The sequence below is a fragment of the Gekko japonicus genome, unplaced genomic scaffold, assembly GCF_001447785.1.
Source record: "Gekko japonicus isolate JY-2015 unplaced genomic scaffold, Gekko_japonicus_V1.1 scaffold3136, whole genome shotgun sequence".
Lineage (NCBI taxonomy): Eukaryota > Metazoa > Chordata > Lepidosauria > Squamata > Gekkonidae > Gekko > Gekko japonicus.
Window position 1 is genome coordinate 91,015 of NW_015174932.1, and position 19,383 is coordinate 110,397.

The 19,383-nt window shown below is 41.2% G+C and overlaps 1 protein-coding gene across 1 annotated transcript in view; it reads right to left on the reverse strand.

The window, feature by feature from the left end:
* Window positions 1-19,104, reverse strand: part of TNFAIP3 (TNF alpha induced protein 3) — a 22,758-nt gene extending 3,654 nt beyond the window's left edge. Inside the window, exons 1-7 of the mRNA XM_015425090.1 lie at window positions 18,908-19,104; window positions 13,246-13,558; window positions 6,178-6,368; window positions 4,986-5,133; window positions 3,918-4,088; window positions 3,417-3,597; window positions 532-1,430 (exon numbers count right to left, since the gene is read on the reverse strand). Of these exons, the coding sequence (XP_015280576.1) occupies window positions 532-1,430; window positions 3,417-3,597; window positions 3,918-4,088; window positions 4,986-5,133; window positions 6,178-6,368; window positions 13,246-13,543 (1,888 nt within the window). The 5' untranslated portion in view covers window positions 13,544-13,558; window positions 18,908-19,104. The remainder of the gene's footprint in view (window positions 1-531; window positions 1,431-3,416; window positions 3,598-3,917; window positions 4,089-4,985; window positions 5,134-6,177; window positions 6,369-13,245; window positions 13,559-18,907) is intronic.
* Window positions 19,105-19,383: the final 279 nt, after the last annotated feature.

Genomic DNA, 19,383 nt, shown 5'->3' on the forward strand with positions numbered 1-19,383 from the left:
GGAAAGTATTATTATTATTATTATTATTATTATTATTATTATTATTAATAATAATAATAAATAAATCCTTGCTCTATTCAGTATTATGCCTGTGTGCTTAAGTCATTAGTTTGCTGCTGTGGAAAACGACACGTGACATTACTATGGTAGGTCCCTCACCTTTGGACTTGTCGTATCTTGATCACTAGCAAGATTTTAAAAGCTACTGTCAACTTTAGTATCCATGTCCAGCCCCGCAGGTGTGGCCCCATCGGTTTAGTGCTCTCTCTTTGGTATATCAACAAACTCAGAGAGGGGGCACTGGAAATTTCTGGAGTGACGGTTAAATCATTAATGCAGCTTGGGGGGTGGGTGGGAGGAACAGCCAGTTTCCCAACAGCCTTGCATTCCACCTTGTGATGCAGAATCATAAATACTGCAGGATTAGCCTGTTTCACTCTATTTGCACTTGCACTTTCAGACCGAGCAGGACTACCTTTAGTTTCCTCGAGTCCCGTGGCAAAAACGAGGCAGAATAATCCCATTACTCACCTTTATTTTCCCTGTAGTCAAAATAGCATATTGTACAAAAGCCTTCATTCTGGGGAGTGCCGAAAAAGCTGCAGCCGGGTTTCCGGCATTTACTGCTCCCCTTCCGCTCTTCAGTCCTCTGAGGTGGCCCATGTGGCAGCTCCACCACATTGCTGCGACTTGTTGCGTGGCAGGCATGCTGAAGCAGGCTCTGTGATAGGTGGGAAGGATCAGAGGACGATCTCTGATGGCCGGAACTGGCATGCGGCAAACAGTCTCTAGCCCTTTTGAAACAAGCACTGCACATGCCGTTGAAAGTCCTATTGGTACCCTTGAGGCAGTACGTACAGGTCACACAGTCTGAATGTTGGGGCTCTTCTGGGTCACTGCAAGGTCTGAGCTCTCCAGAGCTGTGGCAGCGTTCGCAGAGTCCATTGTATTGCACATTCATTGTGAAAGGACAGTCTGGGGTCCTGCACTTCATTGCAGTGGTTTCACTGTACAGGAAAAGGCTTGGTGCTGTAGGGGGCGCTGAGCGAGGCCCTGTTCCTGGGTCCACTGATGACCGTACAACAGGGTCATGGAGCTCACCCTCAGGCGAACCGGTTCTAGTTCCCTGGAATTTCTCAGAGCCTGCTCGGAAGTTCTGCCTTCTTAGCTTTTTCCCCTTCTTCCTCTGTTCAAAGCATTCGTGGCAGTAGGGCTGGGTACTCACAGACATGTAAAAGGGGCAATTTGGAGTTTCACATTTCACTTCCACAAGTGAAAGCTGGGAAAGGGACATCTCCAACCTGTTCCTGGCACATGCCTCCCTCCCAACTGGCTCCACATTTTCTTGCCACTTCTTGTATTCATGCTGCACCAGCTGAAAGTAATCTTCTACTAGATTGATGTTTTTGGGCAAGTTGCCTTCATCCAACCTTCAAGAGAAGGAAACAAGGAATTGGCATTGCTTGATTGTGAGAAGGCAACAAACAACTATTGGGAGGAAACAGCAAGCAGGAATAGCCACCCCAATGTCTCATCAAGAGTGTATCACAGCCTATGTGTTATTAAAGTGGGGTATTTAGAAATGCTACGTGAGGGGAAATGGAATGGGAAAGGGAGTGACCAGGGGAAGAAGAAAAAGAAGAGATTGGATTTATACCCTGCCCTTCGCTTGGCGTCTCAGAACAGCTTACAATCTCCTTTCCCTTCCCCTCCCTACAACAGACACCCTGTAAGGTAGGTGGGGCTGAGAGAGTTCTTTTGAGGACTGCTCTGAGAGAACTTGACTGACCCTAGGTCACACCAACAGCTGCATATGGAGGAGTGGGAAATCCAGTTCTCCCAGATTAGAGTCCGTGCTCTTAACCAACAAAGCTGCTATGCCTAGGGTTGCCAACCTCCAGGTGGGACCTGGAGATCCCTCAGAATTACAGCTGAACTCCAGGTACTGCCTCCAAGTGTGTGGGGAAAGGAAAAAAATTAACGTCAGTCTTTAATGTCTTTTTTAGCCATTCCTATTGGAATATTTATTGATAGTGTTTATCAATTCCTATTGGATATCTTGGAAAAACCATGAAACCAGAACTCTTTTGGTGCATTTGCACATACCTCTCAATGGTACATAATTCTAAAATATTCTGAACAGGAACTAAGGAACTAAGTAGTTTGTTTTTGGCCTGTTCACTCAGGAATTGTTTTTCGTAACTTTTTTAGCTCAGAATTTTGTACAGACAATCATTATCACTGCTCTGTGTTGCCACTTTCAGGGGAAGGTGAGTGCCCACTAAAGACAACATTGGTACCTCATCCATATAACTTCCTTCCCGCATTTGCTGATCTGATGCCTCTCTTGACTAGTTTTATGCACCAGATGAAGTCTTTTTTTATTCATCCAGGCTTTGGGTTGGTTCATTCCTAATGCATGACCTGGAACTGACTGTTTTAAGTGCTGGCTGTATGTTTTTGATATTTCAAAGTTTCTAATGTTTTACTGTAGATTATTATTGCAATAAACTGCTTCAGAAGTGTTTAGCTAAAAGCACATGGAACAATTCTTTAAAAATATTTATTTAAAATATTTATATGCCACCTCTGTGAAATAATAGGTGTCTTCCAACAAAAGGCATGAATACAATGAAATTACAGTTATAAAATCAATGGAACAACATTAATACTAGCTAACTACTAAAACAGCAGTATACATAACTAAACATGGCTGTACAGAGTGTTGCACATCTCAGGGAAACCTGGATTCAAATCCTTGGTGAGTCATTAAAATTGCCAGGTGGCTTGGGGAAATTGTGGAGTTACCTCAGCCTGAGTTATCTCACAGGGTAGTTGTAACGGTAAAATGGAATAAACTCACTCCACCTCATGTCTCTTAGAAAGAGAAAGCATACAAATTGAAAAAAATTCTTGGAAAAAACCACCTATACTGGCTTTCTAATTGAGATTCTTAAACAGGGTGTTTGGTAAGAAGAAGAGGAGGAGGAGATTGGATTTATACCCCGCCCTTCACTACCCAAAGGTGTCTCAGAGCGGCTTACAAACTCCTTTCCCTTCCCCTCCCCACAACAGACACCCTGTGAGGTAGGTGGGGCTGAGAGAGCTCTTGACAGAAACTGCTCTTTTTCAAGGACAGCTCTTATCGGAACTACGGCTTGCCCAAGGCCATCCAGCCAGGTGCAAGTGGAGGAGAGGGGAATTAAACCTGGTTCTCCCAGATTAGAGTCCGAGCACTTAACCACTACACCAAACTGGCTCTCTTTTGACGTTAGTCAGAATACCTTTTATACTCATTTAGAACTGGATAGCTTTGAACTATCCAGGATTAAATGCAACACCACACTCCTGGAAATGAGAGACTGAATAAGATTTAAAGTCACATGATGCTGAAGAAAGAGAAGAGACATACTTACTTTGCAGCATGTATAAGATGTGTTGTCCCTGGGTCCCAGCCTTGCACAGGAATTTCTATCACCATTAAGTATTCTCTTAACAGCTTTTCTTTCTCCCTTTCTTCAGAATCAGTTAAAAAGTGGACCTTCAAGTCTTCAAACCTCCCTCTTTCACAATTAACCAGCGGGACTGCCTGGATCTCTGTGGATAGAAAAACAGCTTGTTACTGTGAAATCAAATGGGAACAGCCAGGAATGTGACAAGGCAGAGACCTGTGTAGCCTCTGCTGTCAAGAAAGCCCACCGAAATAACATGCATGGTTAAATCTAATGGACCACTGAAAAAAGTGGATGGAAACTAAAGCAGAGAAGGCTAAGGGCTGTGCAAAGCCAGATGATGAATTGTCCCAAACTGAAAGTTTTATAGAGAACCCTAGATAGGAATGCAATTATGATTATCATGCAGAGTGGAGAGGGCACAATGAACCATCAACACAGTACAGGGTATATTCTGAGACGTACCAGGGCCACTGTCCTTTAGAACAACCAGTGGCGTGAAGTGCATGCTATCATAGCCAAGGACAATGGGATATCGGTAACATTCTTCTGCAGGCCAATGGAGGGGCAAGTAAATCCCACCAATGTTCAGAGGGGAAAAACTTGAGCCTGATTCCAAACTTCTAAGCATTTTGTCTATTTAAGATAAAAGAGAATGGTTAGCCAAGGACAAGATTTCTATCTATGACAAATAATTACTGCTTCAATTTATTTAAGATAGTTTGAGAGGGTAGCTGTGTTGGTCTGTAATAAAACAGCTGGATTTGATTTCAGTAGCAACAAGCTTTGGGGGGGTATAATCTTTTGAGAGTCAAAATTCCCTCTGTCAGTTTCTTTAAGGACATGGCTCAATGCTAAAGAATCTACTTTGCATGTAGAAGGTCCCAGGTTCAACACCTGGCATCTCCAACAAAAGGTGATGTGAAAAGACCTCCATTTGAGAGCCACCGCAGGTGACAACTGACAATACTGAACTTGATTGACCAATGGTAGGAGATTTGGTATAAGGCAGCTTTGTGTGTTTACAAAACTGGGAAATTCCCAGTAGCAAAACAGCCATAGCTACAGGGCTAAATGATCTGAGACACACATCCAGCAAACAGCCAAGCTCATAAAGTTGTCATTTGCTTACTTCAGTCTTTACTAAACTGAAACATCCCCCATGTCACGACAGAATACAAGAAATCAAACTACTGGGTTACCTAGCTCTTACTGTCTCGGCCTGTAGTCATTCTCCAGGATTTCAAGCAGAGAAAGGTTTTTGGCAACAGCTGCCACCTCAGATCACTTAACTGGAGATGCCATGGAACTGAACCTGCAACCTTTGGTGTGCACAGGACCACTGAACCACCCTACCCACAAGGCATGGCATTTCTACAGTACAAAGACATTAACATTTTTGATCATCCATAATTTAGGTTAAGTCTGTGTAATATCATCATGCGGATGACGTGGAAAGCAGGAAAACATAAAACATTTATGTCTTATCAAAAAATGGCTTTGATGTGTACCACTGAATCTACAAATGCCTACCTGCAACAACTATGATTGGCCTTCTTAGGATGTTAACAAGGACAAAAATGTGAATTTCTTCTAAGGATTTATACTGAAGAACATTTTGGGCAACTGATGTTTCTGCAGATGCCATTTTGATGAGGTTGTCCCATTCTTCCTCCCAGTTCTAATGGAACAGAAAAGAAACAGATGTAAGCAATATCAGTTACTATGCAAGACCAAAAAAGGGTGCAGCCAAAGCTTCCCTTAAAAACATTTTTTCCGGTACTGTTTCTGAATAAGTTAATTCACATTATAAGCATTCCAGCTGTACAGCACTTGAAGGACTGATGAGTGGGATGACTGCAGATTATTCCAAGATGTACTTTTAATCAGAGCAGACCATTTGGACTTTCCCACCACCTTTATAACAGCCTAGCATATAAGCTTACAGTTATTACTGACTAGCCAGTCTGCCTGCCCACTCATATCTGTGTTAGTCATTTGTGGCATATCAATGGCTTGAAAACGAAAAAGACTCCATTGTTTTCCAATTTACAAAACTGGAAGCTTCGAGGTAACTCTTACATTTCTCAGGGAAAAGGTTATTTCCAAGCCTGCACTATTGTAATCTATGAAACCAGTCCATCACTTGATCCTTATTCCATCTTTCTCTAAAATGTTCCAGATAAGAAAGCTTTGGTCATTGTTACAAGGCAGGCAGTTAAGCTAGTGAGATCAGAAGACTTAACACAGAGTCTGATTCTCCTTGCATCCTCCAGCATGGAGAAGCTGAAAAAAGGAAGAAGCCACAGGCTGTATGGATTTCTTGATCGGAAGTCTATGCATATCTGTATGTGCTTAAATGAGAGCATAACTGCTTTTTTAAACTTCGTGGTAGGAGTTTTTTAAAATAGTTTCCCCTCCTCTCTAACAGGAAGGGATATGCCAACTTCTGGAGATGTGGGTGGTCCGTGGAAATAACCCATCTCTGGGGAGGTTACTTAATTTGGAAACTCCACAGTAGTGAAGCTCTTTGTTAATAAATTGGGCAATCCAGTAGAGTTAATGGACTAAAATGTTTTAATTGGGTGACAGCCCTGCAATTTTACTTTCTTAAGGTTGTTCCCATAATTGCCTCCCATCCTGTAATTACATACAGGAAATCATGATCAACCCAACCATACCAAAGTTTTAAACATTCTTTGTACCATAAATCAGACTGACTTACCCTGGTGTCATAGCAGAGCCCCGTTGCCACAAACTCCTGTGATTTCAAAGTCTCTCGTTGCCAGCGCAGTTTAAAGTTGCGCGTGTCAACTTCCCGGAGCGCACTAAACAGTGTTTTTCTCAGGACTAGATCAACATCTTGGATCCCCCACATATACTGCGATGCTGCATGCATGAGGCAATTTCCATCACCTGCAGAAAAATGAAAGGGGTCAATAAACATAAATTGAACTAATAAGAATATTTCAAGATTCTGTATGGACTATCTGGGCCCTTGGAACTCCCCAGATAGACTAATTAAAATGCTAGGAGAGGAAACAAATAGAAGGCAATGTGATCTATTTTTAATTCTCTGGATCCTGGGTGCGGTGGAGACATACCCTCCACCTCCATTTCACTAAACTGAACACAGTCTGGAGTAATTTAAAATTATGATGAGACACTGGATTTTTTTCAGGCCAATGCTCTCATGCGAGTGAAGTAGTGATCCTGCACGTGTGGAACTTTGCTAATGTACAGTGCTGATGGGATCCTGCTATACGGAGAAAACCAAGTGAATTGTTCAGAACATTGGTGATGAAGGAGTCCCATGCAGTTGGCAGATATAGAAACTGGCATAATAAAATAGCTTGATAGCTTTTCTTCAGACTGACATGTCAGAAGGAATAAACGCCTACCTATTTGTACCTATGGAGCAGGCACTACCAGTTCAGTTTTTGGTCATTTCCCAATGGCTAATATGCTGCTTACATTGTATTTAGTGTGGGAGGGACACCTTAGCTTTGAACACAACTATAAAGCTTAAGACAATCCATTACACTTATGAGAGATCTGGGGGGGATTTCCCTATTCCATTGCTGTTTACACTTGTTTAAGATCTAACACAACAGGTAGTGATCAAAAATACTCTCGTTCCAAGTTTCTTGGGGGGGGGGTCTCTTTCCAAAGTGTTCAAAGTAGATGTCAGTCAATACCATTAGCGCTGAGCTTTACAGGCACTGCATTTTCCTTCCCAGGGAAATTTCATCATATGGTAGAACAAAAGAGAAAGCAATGACTTATTTATCAGAAATTATCATTTTAAATTTTTCTTATATGTATATTAGGTGCTGTGAATATGAAAGCCAAAGTTATCTGGGAGAAAGGTGGGCCCACACACACACTTTCCTGACATCCTTAAAATTGATATTTTTCTTCTTGGTTAAAGGTACTGTTTAGAACGTTGACAGTTTCAGTGTTCCCTTTCCAGTATCACACACACACACACGTTTCTAACTCTCATGATTGCAGAGAAAATGGCCCCAATAATAATATTACAATGTGTATCCTAAGTAATATTCAGATGCCATGTTAAGCCGACATCAAGCCTGAATGTGTATGGATCAGCATGCTGCTGACCTTCAGTACTTTGCACAGAGTGTGATGAAGAAACACTGATTTAAAAACCAACTCCGGTTACTCACAATATTTGAATGCAGAAATGTGCAGTTAGTTTCAAATCAAGATTCCTTCATTATGTTCTTTGCAAGGAGGGAGGCCCATAAGCACACTGACATTCAGGCTTAATGTCAGCTCGACATGGTGTTTGAATGCATACTGCAGCAGCATGGTGAGCCTATTCCAGGAAACAGCCCTGTCAAACAGATCCAGTCTATAGTGCACTCCTGTTACAAAGCTTCTCTGGAATTATGTGACAGGCAAGGGGAACTGGTGTTTCAGAAAGTGACAAGGGCCACAGAAAGAATTACACAGATGTCCTGGAGTAGAAGCGGGTCCACAGAACGGTTAAAAACAGAAAGAGCCTTTGTTGGATTCTGGGACTGGGACAGTCAAGAGGAGGGAAGATTTTGACTCAAAAAACTAACCATCCTCATCTGACTTTTTGATTTTTAAAAGTCATTTTGTTATGCTGCAGTAGCACACTCAAGGTAACACACACTCTAAATATTACGCTAGCCATACATCACACACCTGATAAGACTGTGTTTTCTTCTTCAAATGGCCAAATGTCTGAACATAGATCCTTCCCTCCCCAGCATCAACAAAAAACAATCTAGCCCAGTATCAAGGGACAGATCCCTTCTGCCCATAAACAATATGCAAGCCCTATTGTACTAAAGTGCCTGCCGTTACAAATTCATCTTCAGGAAATGATTTAAAAGAAAGCAAATACAAAAATAAAATAAATGCAAGGATTTCAAAAAGCGTATGACATTGACTCCAGTGCTGAATTAGAGTCCCTTCGCTCAGCAAGAAGAAAAAATGCATACAAGTAGGACAATTATTGCATCCTGTTAAAATTTTCCCTTTGCAGAATCTAGAGCAAAGATAAGAGGTTTTTTTCTTGTGTGCGCTTGCTTTCAGTTCTTTATTGAGAACCACCAGTCCAAAATTCCCTAAGCAACACTTGGAATTCCCCAGTGTTAAGATATTTGACTAGCAATTGAGTAACAGCTATTGTACTTCTTGTTCTTATGCAGACATTTGAACTGTGAAGTACACACTGCTGGACTTTCCAAGTGGGTGTGGCTAGGCTAAGCTGGAATGCCTATTCATTATAGAAGCGAAATCTCTAGTCGGTGGATGTGGGAATTTTTTTTAATGACATGGTTTCAAACTTTCTTTTTTTTAAATCAACAACAATGTTCCCTCCTTGTATCCGCAAACATACATTCAGGACATGAATCACTCTGATTTCCACAATTCCCTGTAATCTTTTGTATACCTTTGTTAAAATTCCTTAAATGAAATCACAAAAACATTTATATCTTGCCTCTCAAAAATGACAGGCAACTACATATCCTCTAAAAACACATCTCTGATTGCAAGAACAGCCTATGGCAAGTATACTGACTAAATGAAAATTGCTTTTGCAAGTTCTCCTATTTTATTATTTCTTTATGGAACAAATTGTCCCCTCCCATATGTGCAAACCCTCTGATACCATTCTGCATGTGTGGTGGGGATCTCCTATATCTTGACACGTCCCCCTCCTTCCCAGCTCTCAGCTGAGATTGGCACACTGCCACTGTGCCAAATATACTGCAACGTGCCCATCCATTTCCAGTTATGTGAGATACTCCTGTTCCTAGAATGTAGAGAGAAGTCAATAGGGAAGGAACTGGGCTATGTAAAATGTCTACCATGATCCCCTCTGTGCTGGCACAATTGCATATACACAAAGCATTATATACGCACAGAGGAAGGAGTCGGGACATCCTCTGGAGTGACATTCCATATAACACAAGGTGTCATGGAATGAAATCCTGCCCCCCGTAGATACCTGGTGCACGAGTAGAAGTTCTTATCCCTTGTGCCTAGAAGATGTTTGATCTCACCCTATGACTGGAATTGTTTTATAAGGGATTTAGGAAATCACAAACCCACTTCTCTGCCTTCCAGGATTTCTCTCCAGAAGCCAGTACGCTAACATTTCCTTCCTGGCAAAAAATGCAGTGTTGTTAAGGCTGCATCTGTGATCACTTTCCTGTACTATGCACATGATTTAACAGATTAACAATGCAATCCTAACAGGGTTTATCTCTAGCAGTAATCCCCACTCTAATTTGGACTTCTTGGTACTACATTGTAAATTCCGCTTGCACATTTACAGTGGTATACACATTAGGGGGGAAAAGTATGTTACAAGGTTTTGAAATCAGAATCAATACAATTGACAACTGCTTGACTGATATCGAGATCTGATATGGAAGAAAACAGAGTGACACATACAGACTGATGATCTCCATCCATTTAAATTAATGCAAAAGAAATCTACCTATCTGTCAACTCTAACCACTGGCCTGGCAGTCCTCAAAACTCCTTGTGTTGTGTTCTCCTGGACAAGTGACATAATCACAATGTTTCCACAATCCAATTAAAAGGCTCTGATCCGCTACTTGGAATCTAATGATGGGTCCATATGTATGCTCTTCCCTTTGTTTTGTATGTATGTGCATTCTCATAACTTTGTTTTAGTCATGGTAAAATTTAGTTAATTGACAACACTTTCCACCATCAGTTCTATATCACAAATTTTAAAATTAGGATTCTGGACAATTTCGGACATAAGAAAACACAATAAACTACCCATACACTCTGTTTGTGGTAACTACAGGAATGTAAAAACAGGATATGCAAGTGATTTCCACATCAACTTTCCACACTTCTGACATAATGCCCGAAGCAGGAACGTGTGCATGTGCATTCCAGATGTGCATTTATCTCACATGCCTTCCCAAAGTATGAACTCCTGTTTCAGACATTGGAAAGTACAACATCACTGGAAAAAAAGTTCAAGTTTTGAAATTAGCTCACAACAACAGATATTATGAACTTTGGTCTGTAAGGCTCCAGGGATCAAGGCAAGAAAACATGAGAATACCATTTACTGTGGCTGAAACAATGTTAGTTACATCAATGTACAATTCATGGGCAGGTTCAATTTTTATTTGAATAGTTCCAAAAACTTGTAGACCCGTGTGTTTATTTTTTTAACGAATCATATCAAGTGGAGCTTTATAGGAGCTACCTATCAACTTGAATACTATCTGCATTAAAAAAAAAAAAACCCTTACATAATGAAAAAGCAGAATGAAATTGAATATGAATATGAATGGTTAAAATACATGCAGATCTCTGACCTTTTTAGGTCAGACAAAAGAAATTATGGTTTTAGAGAGGAAAAAAATGAAATGGAAAAGGTATGGGAGAGTGGAGGGGGAAAAGATATCTCTAAAATGTATAAAGTGTTGTTAAAATGGTATACAGAAGATGAGACTGTGAAAGAGCAAATGTTAAAATGGGCAAAAAAAAAACCCTTACAAATATTTGTAAATAAATGTAACATCCTCTGCAAGGCTCTTAAATAACAAAGCTTTCAAAAGCAGTTCTAGAAGTCACATCTAATCAATTTAAATCTACTTCAAAACTAACTGCAGAATATACTTCCAGGTGGGCAGCTATGTTGGTCTGAAGCAGTAGAACAAAGTCTGGGTCCAGTGGGGCACCTTTAAGATCAACCAAGTTTTATTCAAGGTAGGAGCTTTCGTGTGAAGTGTGCGTGTACACAGAAGCTCATACCTTGAATACAGCTTTGTTGGTCTTAAAGGTGCCACTGGACTCAAACTTTGCAGAATATACATACCTAATGGCCTGGGCATGCTTGCCTGGATGACCCACACTACCCTGATCTTGGTAGATCTCAGAAGCTAAGCAAGGTCGGCCCTGGTTAGTACTTGGATGGGAGACCACTAAGGAATTCCAGGGTCACTATGCAGAGGCAGGTCATGGCAAACCACCTTTGTTCATCTCTTGCCTTCAAGAACCCCACGGGGGGGGGGGTCAACCATAAGTTGACTGCAACTTGACGGCACTTTCCTCCACCACCACCAATGGCTTGGGCATGCCTGATGGGATTTCTGCTTTTAAATACCAGAGCTTGGTGCCAAGTTACAAACTACTCTGGAAACTCCCAGCTCTCTCCACAGGGGTTTGCCATAAAGCCTAGTGAACTGCTGACTAAGAAACACAAACCCTCAATCCCCCGTCTCCAGATTCTTTGGATCTAGGCTGCTTTTGGACCATCAGGGCTTATTTATTCTAGGTTACCTGCTATGAATGACCCGGTGTTCCCATTGGCTCTTACTTAGACTGTATATTTCCCAGGCAGGGCCCTTGTCCTTTTTTGTAATCTGCTCGGTACCAAGCACAATAAAAATTTAAAAGCAGTGATAACAGAAATACTTTCCCTCTATTTATAATCATCTTGGAATGATATAATCAGAGGTCACTTGAACAGAGGATGGAGAGAAGCGGGAATTGCTAAGTCCCATAACATAACCTTGCATATCTGGCTGAGTGACCTAGTTTTACCATAATTTGCTACAACTGGAAACAAGAACATTCTGACATTATAATATATCTAAATGGATCTTTTTTTTTTTTTTTTTGCACTGTTCTAAAACTGCCACGAGAAATGTTTCCTGTTAGGATAGCTATGACATCAACTACTACTTGAAATTTGAGACTGATTCCTCTCTGCTATTTTAAATCTATTTAATAACTGATTTTGCAAAAACAAAAAACAAAACCCAAACCCACAGAATTACCCAGTGCATTTCAGAAGGCAGCTAATTCCAGTTCATATTCATAGGGTTCATCTGTTTTTTTTAACAAAACTGGATTTTCCATTTATTCATGTTACAATTAATCTTCTGCCATTGAAGCACTTACTGTCAAGCTTGCTTAAGCAAATCCAAGAATGCAAGTATTCATGTAGGATTGTGCAAGGTCAGCTGTTTGTGTGGAATGATTTGACACACAGTTGTGGTGATTTACCCCCCTTAGCACAAGCCAGGTGTGGCTACGGCCCACCTCACATTAACACAAGAACTGCAATCACGACCTCATGTGAAATCACACAACTGCCACCTTGTAGAGTGACACAGGGTGTCCTTTGCAAGCAGCTGATAAAAGTGCAGATGGCCTCTCAACTGTTACACCAGTTTTTTTAAAGTTGTCCTTTAGAGAATAGGCTCAAATTAATTGTTGAAAATTCCCCAAAATGAGATAATTCCCATGTACAGATATCCTTGGAGGATGGGCAGAGTAATCTATGGACTAGGGGTAATACTGCTTCCGTTTTCCAGGGCAGCTTTGGATAGGGAAATGCCATTGAGCAACCGAATAAACCAAAGCTGTCAATCCAGACACTGAACCAGAAGTACAAAAAGAGGAAGTTGAAGTCACTTCCTCTCTGCATGCTTCACTGCGATATCCACAGCCCAGACAGGAACTCATAAAGCCACTTTGCTCTTTTTTTGCACAGCTGTTCAGAATTCCAAGAAACAACCCCTTCATAATTCTAAAAAGAGCCTTATCAAAACAAAATTCAAATAAGTTCCATTGGGAGATAATATATTGGGAATGGTAGGGAGAGGAAGATATTCAATTTGTGTTTTAAAGTATAAGCTGGTGTGCGGATCTTATGGTTGAAATGCGGCAGACAAATGTTACAAGTAAACAATAAAAACTGTTACGTGTCAAATGGCACAATAAGCTTACTCACCATTGGTCTTCAATGGGACAAGTTTCTTAACTTCTCTACACCAGTTCAGCTTCCTTTGTCGTTCCAATGAGGTTTGGGATACTTGGTCAATAAGGGCTTTCTGGAGTATCTTCTGAAACTGAGGGCAGAATTGGCACATCCTGAACAACTCTACAGTATACCTGTGCATACTTTTAAAATGAATGATTATTCCACTAGTGCACTTGACAAGGTCTTCAGGCATGCTCTCCCTTATCTTCACAGCTTTCAACATGTTGCTCAAGTATAAAGCTTGAGGAATGGTTTGCGGGCCAGCCATTTTGTGAGAACAAACCTACAAGTGGGAATGGAAAGAACACAAGTAAGAGAAGGATGTTTAGAACGCTCATCATCCCAAAGCAACAAATAGCACAAGATGTCTTTATTCACAGTTTTACTTTACAAGACATTTTCTAAGCACCTTTTCCAGTACACGTGCTGGGGAAGAAATGGGCAGTTCCTACGAAATGGAAATCATTAAACTGTTATACGCACCAGTCACATTTGATAATGGCTTGCTATAAATGCTAACCAAACAGGCTCCTACTTCTCAAAGAGAAACCTGTGTTGGAGGATTGCCCTTTAGAGTATGACAGACTAGAGATATTACACTGGGGTGTGCCCAGCAATGCAGAACTGGAGACCCAGGATTACTCAGTTGTAAATCTATCCAGATGACAAAGAATTTCCTCTTAGCTTAGAATCCCCCCAATATGTTTCCATTCCATATTCCCCTTGTGATCAAACTGAGTGGTAACTCTGGGGATTTTTTAAATGTTTGCCTTTTCACATGGCATAGCTTGCTCGCTTGAGCCATCTGCACTTAACTACAGCAGTTTACAGTATGCAGCACAAAGCAACTTATTGGTTCTGGCTCTTTTTGTACTGCAGACTGGATAATATGCTACCGACTGGTGTTCCTAACTGAGTCAGATACTCTTCAAGAACATTCCAGCTTACTGGTTTGTAGACCAGGCTCCTGATTTGTGGACTAATGAGGAAAGCCAATGAGGACTACGATCTTACACTGGATGCATTCACCTTGCTTTTCTCTAAGCTTCCTTTTCTCACAATTTCCCGACTAAATTATCCCCACCCACTCCCAACCTTATTAAGTAAAACTGCTTCAACATGTGAACTCATGAGCCTCCATTATATGGAGTCTGTCAAAGTCAGTGTTGGCTACTCTGACTGGCAGAGGCTCTTCAGGATCTGCTTCATCTAAGCAAGAATGTAGCAGCTATCAAACTATTACTGTTTTCAAAAATATATCTTTTTTTAACTATGTAAACACCACTGGTTAATAGTAAGAATGTTGAAATATATTTACTAGATGACCACTATTACTGTTTTCAAAAATATATCTTTTTAAACTATGTAAACACCACTGATTAATAGTAAGAATGTTGACATATATTTACTACCCTGTTTTCCCCGAAAATAAGACCTCCCCGATAATAAGGCCTCCCCCGAACATAAGGCCTCCCCGATAATAAGCCCCACCGAAGCTACCGTAACTCTGGACTCTGGTCTGTAGCGGTGGAAGCCGCTGCGCAGCTCACTGTTGGCCGCCGCGCAGTCGGAGCAGACAGGAAGTGGGAGGTCTCTTTTAATCAGAGAGCCCGCGCCGCCATTAGGACAAGCTGCCGCCTGCTGCTCGCTTTGCCCTGACGGAGTGTACCGTATTCTTCTTCATAGAAAAATAAGACATCCCCCGAAAATAAGACCTAGCGCATCTTTGGGAGCAAAAATTAATATAAGACACTGTCTTATTTTCGGGGGAACGGTAGATGACCGCAAAAATATGGCACAAAAGAATTCCAAAAGGGCCAGCTGAGTTGGTTCTTGTTGGCACATGGCCCCAATGGTAGGCTGCCATTTACGCTGTCCAGATTGTCTCTGTCTGGATACAAACAGGATTTTACAAAGGAAAAATTCAGACACTAGCGGGAATTTCAATCCCTCTGGACATTGGGCAACAAAGTTGAAAGCTGCCATACTTCACACAAAATTTTTTTAAGAGACACTCCTTTGCTGAGCTATACCATTGGAATTTATGTGCAGATTTGAAGCTATCCGTTCTGGGTTCAACAGAAACTGGAATTGTCTAACTCACTATGGAAAGCATTTGTCTTTTTAGATGTTTACGTACATTATTCCTCTAGCTTTGCTGATTCACTACCAGTTGGGAGGTGTTCACATACTTATTCTAATCAGATCTTTTCACAATTTTGATGGGATCTGGTTTTCTTTCCTGTACCTCTTGATGTGACAAGTATATCATTTGGATCCCTGGCCCCCTGACTGATTTTGTACTAACATCTCCCCCCCCCCCCTTCTCTTCCTTCATCTACGGGGTCTCTGGTTTATGCAACAATAAATGAAGTCTTCACCCACCACTATAATTTTTGCTACAGCTCCAGAAAATGCCATGTCTTTTCATTATTCCATGAACATTCAGGCCTGTTAAGACTGCAGAAATATATACATATTTTAACAGATATGTACGTATTTCCCTCTCTTCAAAGTAGAGGTCTGATCTTCCAAGCATGTAGTCAAGAGTGAGGAAATTCATATGAATATAGGGTGATTACATCACTGAGATACCATGCTAAGGCCTACAACAGGTTGTTTCCAGTATTAAGTAACAATGGAGTATCCAATTTGTTAAGCTCAATCAGAATGCTAATTAACACTCCTGCTCTGCCAAAAGCAACCCTTCGCTTCCATGCAACTTCAACAGTCATCTGAGAATAACCACACTTACTCAGGAATAAATCCTGCGTATTTCAACTGGGACAACCTTCCAGAGAAAAAATGCTTAGGTTTGATTGAATGAATGAATAACATGCTGTGGAGTGCCAACTGACTCATGGTGACCCTATCTGTGGGGTGTTCAAGGCAAGAGGTGAGCAGAGGTGGTTTGCCATTGCCTTCCTCTGCATAGCAAATGCATACATTTCACCACATCACCTAAAGAAATAACATCCAAAGGACTGCATTAAAATGTAATTATTTATTTACTTCACATATAGCCCACTTCCTCCACAGTGGGGGCCCGAAGTAGCTTACAGGCCCCAAGGTCACCAACAAGCTGCCATGGCAGAGCAAGGATTCAAAGCTCGGTCTCCATGATCCTAGTCGAACACTCTAACCACTACACCATGCTGGGTCACTACTTCAGTAGTAGTAATAATTCACTCGTTCAGTAGGAGTGATAATTTTATTTTTTATTTTAAAAAGTCACACCTTGCTAAGGAGGTAAAATTACCATTTTCAAGCCATTTCAACCACTTTTCAGCTGGCCACTGCAGCTGTGCCTTTAACAGAAGACTGATGTGCATCATTAGCTGGTGACTTATCTCCTCACTCTGAAAAGCTTCACCTCCTGATTTCTTCATGTCTCTCTGGGATCAGTATCACCAGTCCAGTCCATTTTTCTTCAGTACAGCCTCCTACCCTTATTCTGACATACTGCTTGAATCATGGTATTACATGCAGAAAATTCTAGATATGGATCAGTAGTTCTTTGGACTCCACGGCAGGGGCAAAAGTTGCCTGAATCCAATGAGTACAAATAAGTAGAATGATCTCTTTATTGCAGTGGCTATCAATGTTTCTGTTAAGTGACTCAACCAGAAGAACTGAATCTTTGTTATATCATTCAAATCTTCATTTGCTACCCTTCACCTCCTGCCCTGTACTAAACCTGCCTCCACCGCCTATGGCTGACAAGCTGATGACCTCCATACAAGGTCTTGACCCCACAGTTTAGGAATTCCTACTTCAAATTTATCTCCATGAGGATGAAGCTCTGATTTTGATGCAACCGTTCACATTTAGATCATGAAAACCTACATCTTACAACGTCATCCTATGAATGTTTACCTGGAAATAAGTTTCCCTGATGTAAATGGGACTTGCACTTATGTAGGTGTGCCTAGCAAGGCAGCCTTAGAACAGCAGATTGGCTTACAAGTGCTTTATAAATGGGAGCTCTAGATAGAATTGTTTTGGACCAGTTCTGAAGGCTGCTTCCAACATGGCATTTCTATGTCCATGTTGTGAAAAATATGTATTGATCAACAACGTGATTCTCTGTAATACTGAAATGGCCAAATATGCCTGAGACTGGTTCCAAATGTCATACTTTGTGTTTGACCACTGCAAAACCACACAGGCTACTTCCAACAAAGTGTTGTCAAAATGCAATTACAGAAATTTCTTCAGGTTGCATGTCCCCAGGACCAACTGCCTGAGACCAATTCCTGCTGTAGCCCACTAGCCAGGAAACAGTGATGCAGGATCTGGCCTGTAATCCAGTCTGCACTCTTTTACTTATTTATTTTAGGAAAGCAGTGGGGGTACAGAAAATAAAAAAGGGGGAAGGGTTATACAACATAATTACATTTGTCAAAGACAATAATGTAGTACATAATGTACAGGACGGAGAATATTTTCCCTTTCATCCCCTTCGTTATCATTTTAAGGTATTATCTATAAAATACAATAGTTCTTATTTCTGTTGGTGTACAACTGTATTCATCATTTAAGTTTTAAGTTTCAAACTTCATAACTAATCTATTTTGACAAAAACACTGGTTTCATCATTACTACGTATACAATATAACATATTTTCACCACTTTACATATTCATTAGAACCTTTGATAAGTAGTATATCACAGTGTAAAACAAAGTCATACATAGAGAACACATTTGTATTTGAGATATTACATCTGAAACAAATTTTAATTCTACAGTCTGCACTCTTGACTCTCTTTAATGAAGAACTGGAGATTCATTAATGTAATCCCTGTTGGCAGGTGTTAAAATTATAATCAACTGGAGGGACCGGTTGCTGCTTTAAAACTGCTTCTTGAAAAGTAGGACAAGTCCAGATGTAGAATTCTTAACTGACAATAATCTCAGCTAGCATCTATCTCAAAAGATGTTTTACCATCAATCTGATATGTGTGTACATGCTTTTTCCTCCAACTAATCTCAGCTAGCATCTATCTCAAAAGACATTTTACCATCAATCTGATACATGTATACATGCTTTTTCCTCCAATGTTCATTTGTTGTTGTGGAATAATCATTCTTCTTAAAAGTGCTGTTGGCTTTACTTAGCATTTGCTGTAGTGTACGACATGACACATTCCTCTTAATATCTTATGAAAACTTATTTTTAAAAGTAGAAATAATACACAAGTCATAACTGCTTGCAATCAGCTGTCATACAGTCACGCAACTTTAAGCAACAAGCAAGTATTACTTGTGTGTAGATGTATCTGGGGTTTACTGCTAGGACTTAATCTGTGATCGAAGTCACCCGCAGAATCTGTTTTCAGAAATAGATCTGAATCCTAGGTTGCTTCCCTATTGTGTAGACATTTGCAGAGCCAACGACTGACCTGAGGAATATAATTACCGTAGCATCGCTGGCAGTTAACCGGAACAAATTAAGATTAAAAAATAAATAAATAGATCGCATTTCATCCTTGGCGACCCTGGCTAGAAACGCCCAAGTTCGCATGCACCTCTTTTTGGGACCGGCACCTACATTCCAGACAAGGCCCGAGGCAGCCATCACGAACAACCCAAACCCTCTCAAAAATCAAAAAAGCGGGGCGAATTACTTACTCGGGAGACAGGCAGGTCGAGTCTGCTAATAATCCTTCTTAATACGAATGTTCCAGGCTTCAGCGAATGCAACGCGAGGACCCATGAATGTCCCTCGAGGTCCGAAGACCACAGCTGGCTTTTGCTGCAAATCCCCTCTGCCGGTAGGGCTCCGATCGCTAGGAACCTTTGCCTGGGCTTCCCTTTCCTAGTGCCCCCCCCGCGCCGTTCCTGCTGCTGGCTAGAAGCTGGAATGAGATTCCACCAGTCTGGTGATTCCCTTAGCAGTTTTAGTGGGTGGGGGGAGAGACAGGGCTGGGGATTTCCATGTACACACACACACACACAACACACATAAGGGCTAGGGACTTTCCGACATGTGACACCGGCTGCACCCAGAACAGCAGCTGCTGGAACCCGGGCACAAAAGTGATTGGACAGACCCTCTAGGTGGCGCTGTGTGAGCAGAGAGCCTCGCGGATGCGCATGGGAGCACG